This window comes from Xyrauchen texanus, chromosome 8, assembly GCF_025860055.1.
Source record: "Xyrauchen texanus isolate HMW12.3.18 chromosome 8, RBS_HiC_50CHRs, whole genome shotgun sequence".
NCBI classification, from domain to species: domain Eukaryota; kingdom Metazoa; phylum Chordata; class Actinopteri; order Cypriniformes; family Catostomidae; genus Xyrauchen; species Xyrauchen texanus.
Window position 1 is genome coordinate 2216571 of NC_068283.1, and position 12826 is coordinate 2229396.

The 12826-nt window shown below is 37.5% G+C and overlaps 1 protein-coding gene across 1 annotated transcript in view; it reads left to right on the forward strand.

Moving 5' to 3' along the window:
• Positions 1 to 12826, forward strand: part of rnf213a (ring finger protein 213a) — a 91516-nt gene that overhangs the window by 62111 nt on the left and 16579 nt on the right. Inside the window, exons 51-56 of the mRNA XM_052132117.1 lie at positions 408 to 518; positions 641 to 883; positions 967 to 1042; positions 5488 to 5522; positions 7225 to 7325; positions 8201 to 8357. Of these exons, the coding sequence (XP_051988077.1) occupies positions 408 to 518; positions 641 to 883; positions 967 to 1042; positions 5488 to 5522; positions 7225 to 7325; positions 8201 to 8357 (723 nt within the window). The remainder of the gene's footprint in view (positions 1 to 407; positions 519 to 640; positions 884 to 966; positions 1043 to 5487; positions 5523 to 7224; positions 7326 to 8200; positions 8358 to 12826) is intronic.

Genomic DNA, 12826 nt, shown 5'->3' on the forward strand with positions numbered 1-12826 from the left:
AGAATTACTTAAGATGTTAAATTACTTAAAATGTTACATTTATACATCATAGTAGTACTCCCTTGGTTGTGCCTTACATTTTTGCGAATTTTAAAACATTGTACAATAGCATATTTTTACTGGAAACAGTAATAAGAATCATCATTGAAAACTATTCAAATTGTAAAAGTAAAATGTCCAGATGCATTTTGGTAATGAGAATTGAGGGGGTAAAATGTGCTTAATTTTCCTAAAAAAAAAAAAATTACAATGCAAAAGAAATCTTCTTGATTAAATTGAAGCCTATATTTGATGAAATGCTTTAATAAAATGCTTAAATATGCCAATTAAATACTTGATATTTTTTCTGCACCCCATTAAACTGCTTCATCAGTATCATAATTCTTCTGCTATATCTTTGTTTGAAGGATTGCAACTGCACACCAATGAAGAAGGCTGTTTATCTGCTGATGGCTTTGTTTCGAGAGGTCACCTTCCTGTATAGATCAAATAACCCCAACACGCACCCTAACACTGCGGTAATGAAAAAGCGCAATAACTTGCAAAATAATAAATATCATATGTGCATTTTTATAAATGTATTGTGAACTCAATATTTTGTCCAGCCTGAGATCATATTCATGTTGCCTGTTTTATTTAGCAATGTGCTGCTCTTGAAGAGTTCATCAGGAGCTCAAGCGTATTCGTCAATGATGAAATGCGAGAGTTTGCCAGAGCATTGGTGAATAATCGTCTGTGCACACTGCGTGTGCGAGCGCAAGCGTCAGGAAGAGAGCATGTGCTGGTGGAGGTCACAGTTCACATGGCTGCCGTCCTGTTGTGTGGAAACCTGCCTTTACTTCAGCCACTGCAGCAGCTGGCACTGACCCCACACAACATGAGGGTACGAGCCCTTCACACTGTCACATCATACAGTCAAATGATGACTGAAGTGTGTTTGATATGTTTATCCTGATCTCCTCACAGGCTTCATTCATCCCCACTATGCCTGATGACATGTTGGCTGTAGCGCAGCAGGCCATGGGAAACCTGCAGTGGTACTGTGAGTAGAAATTAACAGTGTCATGTGAAATTGAAAGCCCTGTCAAAATGACACCTATAGTATAATATAGTATAATTGTATAGTATAATATAGTTTGACTGGATATTACATACATTACATGTAGTATGTTCCTGATACCTGAAGAAGTAATAATCAATAAACATTTGGAAATTTGTAGAATATACCAAGTTACGATTTAAATTTATGGACAAAATCGGAATATCGCAAAAACAATAAATACATTTCCATCCCAGCCAGTTTCGGAGTTTGTAGTTATTTACATGACCTGCTTCCATATCATTTGAACTTTAATAAAGCTATAACGCATTACATATAACTGTATTAAAGATGTATAAGTTTAGAGTGCATCTGGACTGTGATCTGTGAACTGCAGTGCTGCTCTCACGCTTCATCTTTACAGTTTATTGTGATCATGTTACGTTAAATGACATCAAACGACCATGGAAATTTATGTCGACATTTTTTTATTATCGACACCGATAATGTAGACTATTTTTTTTATTTTATTTAACCTTTATTTAACCAGAAGAGCTCTCTGAGATTAAAAATCTCTTTCACAGGAGTGTCCTGGCCAAAATGTGCAGCAGTACAATCAGTTCCATTACAGATAAACATCACACAGACAGACTAAAAACACTTAAAAGCAATTGCATAATGTTAGATCAGCTTCTATTCGCCGGATAACTGATTTAAAACGTTCTAGAGTCAGCAGATTTTCTAATTTTAATTTAAATTGGAAAATATTCCAATCAAACGGCGCTGCGTACATAAAAGACTTCTTACCTAACTCAGTTCGAGTAAAAGGAACAGAAAGAGTATAGAAGTTTTGCGAACGAAGAGAATAATTCTTGATAATTTTCTGCTGCATAAAACAATGTTCAATGTTTCAATGTAAAACAGAGATAGGAAGGCAACAACCCCAAGATAGCTTTGTAAATAATTAAGTACCAGTGCATTTTTCTTCTGGTAGACAGAGAAGGCCAACCTACTCTATGGTACAAGGTGCAATGATGGGTTAAAGATTTACAATTTGATATGAACCTTAAAGCACCATGATAAACGGCATCTAAAGAAGAAAGAAGATAAGAAGGTGCAAACTGATATACAACATCACCATAATCAAGGACAGGGAGAAAAATAGCAGAGACTAATTTCTTTTTTACATTAAAAGAGAAGCAAAACTTGTTCCTGTAATAAAACCCAAGCTTGATTTTCAGTTTATTCTTCAGTTGAGTGATATGAGAACTAAAAGATAAGGCATCATCAACTATGATGCCTAGATATTTGTACTCTTTTACTAATTCAATCACTGTACCTTGAAAGGTCTGAAGAGATACTGAATTATTTTCAGGTTTTTTGATTTGGAAAATAACATATACTTGGTTTTATCAGTGTTCAGAACAAGTTTTAAACTGTGAAGCCTTAACTGAATAATATTAAATGCTGACTGAAGCTTAGACAAGGCTTGCTGTCCGGAGGAAGCGCTGCTGTACACGACAGAATCATTGGCATAAAATTGTAAGTTCGCATCCTGAATGTCATAATCAAGGCTGTTTATATAAATGGTGAATAAAAGGGGCCCCAGCACCGATCCTTGGGGAACACCTTTTGAAATCTCTAATGAATCAGATTGTTTACCTTCGGCTTGAACACACTGGGTTCTTCCACTCAGATAATTTTTAAACCAAGGAATAGCGTGACTTGATAAACCAACAACCTTCAATCTGTGCAGCAAGATACCTTGATCCACTGTATCGAAGGCCTTAGATAAATCGATGAAAAGCGAGGCACAAGATTCACCATTATCCATTGACCCTACAATGTCATTTAAAACTTTCAAAATAGCCGTTGTAGTACTGTGTTTTTTGCGAAACCCAGATTGATTGATAGACAACACCCCATTTGCATTCAAGTAGCATGTCAACTGTTCACCAATGAGGCTTTCTAGTATCTTAGATAAAACGCAGAGCTTTGAGATGGGTCTGTAATTATTCATTATAGTGGGATCCCTCCCTTTTCATAAAGGAACAACAAGTGCTGATTTCCAAATTTCTGGAATAACACCAGTGTTTAAAGAAAGATTAAAAATATAAGTTAAAGCAGATGTAATATAATCTGCTGCTAGTTTCAAATACACAGGCTCCACACAATCAGGACCTGGAGATTTGTTTATGTCAAGCAGACAGAGTGCTTTATAAACGTCAGAGCTCTTAATTTGTTTAAATCTAAACTCTTCCTTTTCTAGAAGACTTTCTGCATTAATAAAATCAGAACCTATAAGATTTAACAGAATCAGAACCTATAAGATTTAGTGGTTCAAATAGAGACCCAGAGGCAACAAAATGCTTATTAAAGCAATTGAGCATATGTTCTTTATCTGATATGCTAGTGGAATCCATTTTTATACATGATGGGAAACTAGACTTGTTTTACTACCTGATATCAGTTTTATATTCTGCCAGAATTTCTTGGGGTTGTTTGAGTTAATAGTGTTTTTTTCAATAAAATAATCAGCCTTTGCTTTTCTAATAGCGACTGTGCATTTATTCCGGAGCTGCCTAAAACGGATCCAATCGGAGCCAACATCAGATTGTCTGGCTTTTGCCCATGCCACATCCCGCTCACGAATTTGAACAGAAAGGGCTTCAGAAAACCAGGGATTATCCCTACCTTTAACACGGAATTTTTTAAAAGGTGCATGCCTGTTGATGATTGATAAAAATCCATCATAAAAGTAATACCAGGCAGACTCAGCATCGGGAATGAGAAAAATCCTGTCCCAATCATAGCGTGCTACATCAAAAAGAAAGGCTTGTTCATTAAAATGTTGTGTACAACGTTTAGTGATAATACTTGGTTTATGCATGGGTAGTTTGGTATCTCTGACTATGGCAATGACGCAGTGATCGCTAACATCATTAGCATATACAGAGGCCAAAGAATACTTGTGAGGCAAATTACTAAAAATAAGATCAATTAATGTGGACTTTTTGTAATCCTTCGAGTTAGGTCTAGTAGGTGTCTCAACTAGCTGAAAGAGATTTAAAGAGTCACAAATTGCTTTGAAACAATCAGATACTGACTGTAGCCAGTTCACATTAAAATCACCAAGAAGAACAAGCTCCTTGTAATTCAAAGAAGTCACCGAGTGCATCAGAGAGGAAATGGCATCAGTACTAGCTGATGGGGGTCTGTAGCAACCAACTACAGTAAGATGTAAAGTCTTAGAAACGATAAGATTTAAAGCTAATAATTCATACTTTTTAACTACTGACTCAGAGAGCAACACAGTAACTTCAAAACTGTCCTTAACATAGATTGCTACCCCCCCTCCCCTTTTTGGTCTGTCAGTCCTATAAACAGTATAACCATATCTGAAACTGTTTTTTTAAGCCATGTTTCAGATATCACTATAACATCAGCACTGGTATTTTTTGCCCAGATACGCACCAAGTCCAGCTTAGGAAGCAGGCTTCTCACATTCATATGAATAAAACCTAATCCTGATCTAGATTTAAAATCAGCAGGAACTTTGCACATTAGGGAAGTATTAGTAAAAGGACCAGGATTTGGTAATACATTACCTGATATCAGTAACATAAGAACTATAAAACTCCGACGCCTTACTGTTTTGCTTACATTTCCAACCGGAAAATTCAAACAAGTGGAACAGTTTAAGATGCTGGGCTCCTTATTTGTTTGAGCAGAAACTATGGAGTTTTCATACACAAAGTTTGAAAGCAGTGACTTCAGACGGCAGTCCGAGAGAACGTTAAAGTTTGTATATATACCAATCCCCGTCCAATTTGTCCATTTTAAAGTTGAGGAAATATCGTTATGTAACAAAAAGTCTGAGTCATACCTGTAGCCGATGTTTCCCTGGTAGAGTATCACACCCAGAAATGCCACCAGAGCTGCGCAATTAGATGAAACAAACCTCATTGTCCTTTCAAAGTCCAACTAAGCCGACAACCAGTATAAAATATGTAGGTTTCTTTGCTGACGTGTAGACTTGTGGTACTCCAACTCTTTTCACGAAGCGCTGCCTGACACCACGATGCAGAAAGAGGGATCCACGCTAACATCAGACCGTGTCCCGCACCGAGAGAAACTAATCGTTTCAGTCCTATCAAATCTCTTTTCATATAGAAATTATATAGGAATATATTCAGTAAATATTGAAGTTTATGCACATGTTTTATCTAATAAAAATTCATCCACCTGATGTGAGCATGAAAGTTTTTATATTGTTTCCATCCAATATTTTTTATGCAATATCTCAAAACTTGCATGAAACTATGTGGATGGAAAACCAGCTGTGCTAATATCTAACACTGTAGAATTAAGTAGAATTTGGGTGAATAGAATTTTGACTGCCTTGATACATTTGATCTTCCTAACTTATCGTGTTTTGCTCTTGACAGTCTGTCCTAATGGTCATCCATGCACTGTTGGTGAGGTAGGCCATGTGACTTCATTCTTGTCATCTAGCTTGATGTTAAAGCATTAACCATATACAGCACTGTATTGCTATTGAAAGCACACATAACTTAAAGGGGTCATGTCATAAGGAATCACATTTTCCTTGATATTTTGACAAATAAGGGGTCATTCTACTATAAAAAATACTGTACTTTTCAGAACTCAAAACATAATCCCCAGTACAACAAAAGCATTTGTTGAAACCAAGCTACAAAAGCACCTTATTCTCTACTTCGGTGACTTTCCTATATCATTAGGGGGCCTATTCATTCATAAACGCCTCTACAGCAACAAAATCAATGCCTTACTTTTAAAATACTTTACATCATCGCACCCTTGGCCAAGCCAAGAGAGAGAGAGAGAGAGCAGGACAAACCAAGGAGCTCTAAAGGGACAGACAGGCCTAGTGTGGCCTAATAACTATCCCTGAAGATCAAAGAGGACCCTTCTGAACTATTTTGAATTATTTTTGTATATAAACATGCACTACACAGACATCTTTGACCATTGTCCTGTATCTCACATGCTTTTAAATGACAAGGTGTCAAGTTACAACTCTGAAAAGTAGACCCTGATTCTGTTTCATTCAGCTGTTCTGCCTCTGGCTTTTTTAAACACAACCACATCTTGGACACGTTTTTGCAACCATCAGTGCTATTTTTAATTGTTGGTGTATGGGCAGTGGTGGCTCAGTGGTTGAGGCTCAGGGTTACTGGCCAGGAGGTCAGGGGTTCAAGCCCCAGCAACACCAAGATGCCACTGTTGGGCCCTTGAGCAAGGCACTTAACTCCAGGTTGCTCTGGGGGGATTGTCCCTGTAATAAGTGCACTGTAAGTCGCTTTGGATAAAAGCGTCTGCCAAATGCATAAATGTAAATGTAAATGTGTATGTAAATACGGTCTAGATGGGCGTCTTTGACCATTTTGATGTGTTTCGAGCTATGTGTGCCCCAATGAAGGCGAGACTGTTTGTGTGTCCATCACTATGCTTTAGACAATGTACAATATAGTATGTGCATCGTGTGGATGTGAGTGTTTTGAACTCATATCAGCGTGGATTGCTTGTGAATCATTCATAATACGATTCAAGCTTTGCAATGAAACTATTAGTAAAGGATCAGGCAGTTAAAAAAATCACTATTTGATTCGATTGCAAAACCATGAGTAAACTGTTTCATTCATGAATATTTCAAATGTCATGACTGTTTGACAGTTTATGGCACTGCTGTGCTTGAGTTAACAGTTTAATATATTCGGATACATTGTGTTGGGTGTACGTTATGTGTAAACCATGATATGTAGTTTTTATTGTTATATATTGTTGTGGAGAGCTTGTTCATTCTCTTCTGATTGAGTTTCAAATATAGCTGTTTGCTAGGGCAATCAGAACAGTGGGCATTTACAATGAAATTAAATGAGACACTGAGGCCAAAACCTAAACTGAGGGACAGGGTGGAAAATGATTAATAATACTGATTGTTTTGGTGCAAAACAAAAACGTATCTAACATTACCAGTGGACCTCAGGGAAAATAATAAAATGATAAAGAGTATGGCATGACCCTTTTAATGCAATGTAAAGCCATATGTTTAGAGCTATCAATGTGTTAGATACTATATTCACCTTTTTGTCATTATAATGTTATTATATATTTATAAATATATATTTTCTTCACACTAGTGTGGTCAGCCCATGCAGATCAGTCGTTGTCCAGACTGCAATGAACAAATAGGGGGCGAGAACCACCGGCCTGTTGAGGGCTTCAAAATCTTTCAAAGACAGTGAGTTCCTGTGTCCATGAAAACGGTTCCTATTGTGTTTTATCTAGTTTGATATATATATATATATATATAGGAATTTGAATGATTTCATTTTGAATAATAATATGTTTCAGCTAAGGCTTGTAAGATAAGCATGACCCAAACTGTCCAAAGCATGAGAGCATTTTATATTACACGCTTCAAAGAAGGTCATAGGCATATATTTAAATGTAGTCCAGTTGGGTTATTTTTCCCCAGCGCATACATTTACTGGTACTGTGTGTGTGTGTGTGTGTGTGTGTGTGTGTGTGTGTGTGTGTGTATATATATATATATATATAATATGAATATTTCTCACAAAACGAAAAAAATTATAAAACAAATCACTCTTAAACTTCAACATCAAAAGAGCACAATCAGTTAGACTAAAATATTCCCTTTGTTAAATATTTGTTTTGGATGTCAGATTTAGGTTTAAATCGCACATATTACACAATAAATTATATTTTTATAATAACAGTAACTCTAACGGGATTATGACCGAGTCTCTTTAACCCTTCTGCAATCTTTCTCACAGGCCAACACTCTTAGTATTCCCGATCAAATTTGACCTGATACAGTAGTCATGTATTTTTTTATTTCTTTTTTTATATTATTTGAAGAAATGTAATAAAACTAACTTCACTAAATGTATGCATTTCTTTTGGAATATATATACAGGTATAGATACGGTATTTAGAGCATACAATTAAGCATTAATATTTGTTTTTTATAATAAATACTGGAAATACAATTTGGCTTTTTTAATGTGTTTAATCGATTAATCAAAGAAATGAACCAATTATCAAAATAAACATTGGGTTTCAGCCCTGTAATTGTTTAATTTGTCTCTGTAGAGGGGATCGCACTCAGTCGGGACACATTCTGGGCACTCCTCAGAGGCGTGACCATCCTGACATGCAGGACACCAAGGACATGTCACCAGCACCCTTCACTCTGCTCAGACTGATCACACACATGTCCATGCTGCTGGGAGCTGAGAACAGCCCTCAGGTATCACACCTGCACACACCATTCTTCTGCCAGCTTGTTTTCTGAAAAGTGTAGCTTTTCCAAATATTATGTTTTTTCCAACAAGTAGTGAATCGATTTGTTAATTTTAAAACATTTCAAATTTCAACTTAGTTTATTTCATTCACTTAATAGTTTTTGTTTTTATCTTGATCTTTGTTAATGTATTGTAGCATAATAAGTGAAATACTGCTATTTATCAAAATGTTTTGGATTCAGAAATAAAACTTTTATAATTAATTGTGGTGTAGTATAAGGGTGCATGACTGGCGCAGAAATCGCATATTTCAGCTTTAACTACTTTTAACCCTTAAATGCAAACAGTTTCCCAAACATTATTTCATACCACGGGGACTCGACAAACATATCTATCACAACATTTTCAAAGCAATTTCAATACAATGAGTAAAAAATAATACAAAATTATATTTTCTGTTGCATTAAATTTTTTAATTTTTTTATTTGAGAGACACAATATCATTTTCATATGTGGGATACAACTGGCTTTCAAAACATTGAGTTGCACATAACACATAAGCTAAAAATGAGTTACACATACTGTATATATTTTTTAGTCTAAATAGACTTATAACTTACATCATTTCAGCAGTACCTGTACACTCAAATGACTAAATCATACTTTTCATGTGTTGCACTTGCTGTAGTTTACTTCCACATTCCATCCACGTCAAAAAGCAATGTCAAATGTAAAGCAAGTCAATCACTGAAACAACGCCACCCCTTGACGAAAAAGTAGCATGTATATTATTAGAGATGCACCGATCGACCAGCCAGGGACCGGAATTAGCTGATTTTCCGCATGCTCGGCCCGGACCGGTAACCGGCCGGTCAGCCTCACGTCTTACCGATTCCAAGCCGGTCCGTTTTGTTGCCAGCGGCCCAGGCAATAACGTCACAGCCGCACGTAAACGTCATTGGCGTGGAAGATCTTCACTGTGAGTGAAGAATACATAAAGTTCGAAATGTGTAATAATTTTAAGGCCAAAGTAAACCGCGGGGGAACCACCACAATAACTTTCGGAATAACAAACCTAATTAGACATTTAAAACGCCATCACCCAGCTGAAAATGCCCATTTTAAAAAAGAAGCTAAAAAGTGAAAGCGGCTAAAGCTAGCCAGTGCTCAGAGCCAGCCACAAGTCAGCAGCCTCTCCTATCATTCCTTGGTATGAGCAGCGAAAAGACCAAAGCAATTACGAGGAAAATTATGGAATTCATGGCCCTGGATGACCAGACGTTCTCCATAGTTGAGGACAGAGGGTTCAGAAATCTGATACATTTCCTCGATACAGAGTAGGAGGTACTTTCCGACGTCATGTTGCCCGAGTTGTTTAATCTCGTGTCATGTTACACACGCAGCCTGTTAACTGTCAACATTTGGGTACACAAATCCGGGAGAGGGGAAGTGGGGTGCTGGATGGCAGAGGCAGGCTAAATACTATACAAATTGTGCCGTTGTGATTTAACGTAATTTTTCCCACCGTGTCTGATATTAAAATCAGTGCGACACACATTGCAAAAGGCGTGGGCATTGTCGATATGGCTTCGGGATATTAAATTAAATTCTTCCATCCAGCTGTTGTTAAATGTACACGTATATTTTGTTTTTATTACCGGAGCACCAGCTGAGTCTTCGCCTCCCCTCTACCACTGATGCTTGATTTAACATCCCGCGTCCACTGCCTGCGCAGATACCAACAGCGCAAATAGGTTATAGGTTGCCAGATTGAGGTCATAAATGATTTGTAATGTGTATGATGTGTCGATTGTGTGAGTAGGATGGGTTTCATTCAAGATCTGGCAACTGGACCACCTTGGAATAATATATTGATGTGATTATTCATATAACGTGGTTTGGGCTATACAAATTACGGGAGTTTTTTTGGGAGAAATAACAAAGCGGGAGACTCCCGGGAAAAACGGGAGTGTTGACAGATATGCAAGCCGTTCCCGAAGCAGTGCTCCGTTTTACAACTGATATTTGTACATCTAACGTAAGTTGAGCGTATTGGACACTTCAGTTTTTCAGATCTTTGGAATTGTTTTGTTAGACGAGTAATGAAGAGAAAAAGGTCCATTTATAAAAATAATGGAAAATGACATCTGTTTTATATAAAGCAACTCGTTTGCAGTTAATTGTTATTTCTACCTCTTTCCTGTCACAGAGCACTTTATTTTGAGAGTTGTTTAAGTGAGAGAAGATCCTGTAACTTAGTGCAGTTTGGGGGAAATTGTAATGTTTAATCATTTATTTTATTATGAAAATAAAATTTAGCATTGAAGAAAGGTAGATTTTGTTTGTATATGTTATCAATAATAGTTCTTAGAAAGAAAATAGCAATCGGTGCATCTCTATATATTATGTTTGCGTACATGCATATGGTTCATTGATAATTCACCATCGTTGTGCAGGAATTCAACGTGAAATATTAGATATTTGTATGAAAGTAGTAATCATTTGTTGTGTAATAAACAAAGAAACAGATATCCTGTGATAGTAAACTTCTATAGAAATAGAATAACATTAAAATGGGATTAATGAAAGCACAATTGTACTTAAATATGTGAGAAGAAAATCCACCTCCTATTTGCGTCTGATTTCTGTTGGTGTTTATTTTTGTAAATAATGGCCATCAGAAGGCCGTCACACACCAGATGAGAAGCAGAACACAGCACAGGTATCAAACACGGGCGGGTTGATGCAGTTCAGGTTGCAGTACACACAAAAGTTACGAAGGTTTTTTCCTTGTTCAAGAAGGAAGAACACTAAATTAAATAATGTATGTCCTTTGATAATGATTTGGGTTTCATTTAATGGAAAAAATGCAGGTTGCGCTCCGTGGCATGGCAGAAATGATCGAAATCATAGCTGTTTCAAACATTTGTTTGGAATTTTAGAGCGCCAGACGTGTCCAGTGTGCGACTCCCAACACCTCATTGTCCAGCTTATTAAAAGAATACTTGCTAAAAAAAACAATAAATGCACATGAAACATTGATTTGAAATTTATTTATTAACTAACTTGTATAGATCATCAAACGTGATCCGAGAAGCAGAAAGATGACTCGCAATAGATGAGCAGTCTGATATGTATAAAATTCCAGGATGTGTGGTTGTTACTCAGAAATACTATTGACCAATCAGAATCGAGTATTCCAGGACGCTGCCCTTACTTCCGTTCCACCAGCTATGGTCCACCCAGCCTCCTAGGAACCTGTGGGAGAGACGATGGGAGAGGGCGAGCGGGAGACACACATAGAGTGAGGAGAGAAAGAGGAAAAACTTGCCCATCGGCCCCTGGACACGCTGGCGCCTGGTCCTCAACCACTCCTCTGTCCTCTGACGGACGACAGCCACTCCTCCCCGAGCAGATGGCAGTGGTTCTTCTGACTCCCGGCAGCCAACAGCGGCGACTCTATTCCCCAGCAGACGGTCGCGGCTCCTCCCCTGGCTGATGGGAGTGCCGAGAACACCACGACAGAACATCATTCCTCCTTCATGGGTTTTGGCACCAGTGTAACGTGTTCAGGATGGGCAAGGAGGAGGCAGGAACCAGCAGAATAGTCAACAGAACTTTAATTACATAAATTCAACATAACGCAAAATAAAACACAAAGATGCACACACGCAGTGGCAGCTTGTGTCTCTCTCTCTCTCACAAACTGGCATCTCCTGCTCCCCTTTATCTCGCTTTCCCACTGATCAGCTGACTGAGAGCCGGCCCGGCCACGCCTTCCTCCTTGTCACATATAAATATATATATTGGGTTGTAGTGGTTAAAATTTCTCACGGTTCAGTTTGTATCACGGTTTCGGTATGGTTCGGTATTTGTTATTTTCATTAAAAAAAAATCATGACTATCGCTGTTGTGATTGACTGCAAAAAGAAAAAGTTCCCAGACAGGAGACTTGAATGACGCAGGGACTTCTATCTTGTGGCTTGTTTTCTCAGCTTGCCATTTTCAACTAACGCATGCAGAACTATGATGTCAACAACTGATTTAACATACTTGCAGTTAATTGTACAGATTTTGTCTGTAGAATGTTGTCCATCTACAGAGCCAAACAGGTGCATTAGCAAAGGTCCATTTTGTGCTATATTTGCTTTACCTTATTAAACTAGAGATGAACTGGCAAACCATACGATTAGTTTTTTACAGAGAACCGTTATACCCCAAATATATGTATATGTATGTATGTGTGTATGTATTTATTTGTACTTCTGATACACTACTGATCGTTACACTGAATTAAATACTAAAGAGTTGGGAGCATAACTCCAGAAAACTGATGAGGCCGAGAAGTTGAAGGAGGTCACTAAAATCCTAAAGTATGCATGTGAGGCTTAACCTGCGTCTTCACAAGCTACACTTCATTTAAAGTAGCTTTCCCAACACTGCACACTATCACACTTTCATCTAATCTTTAAAG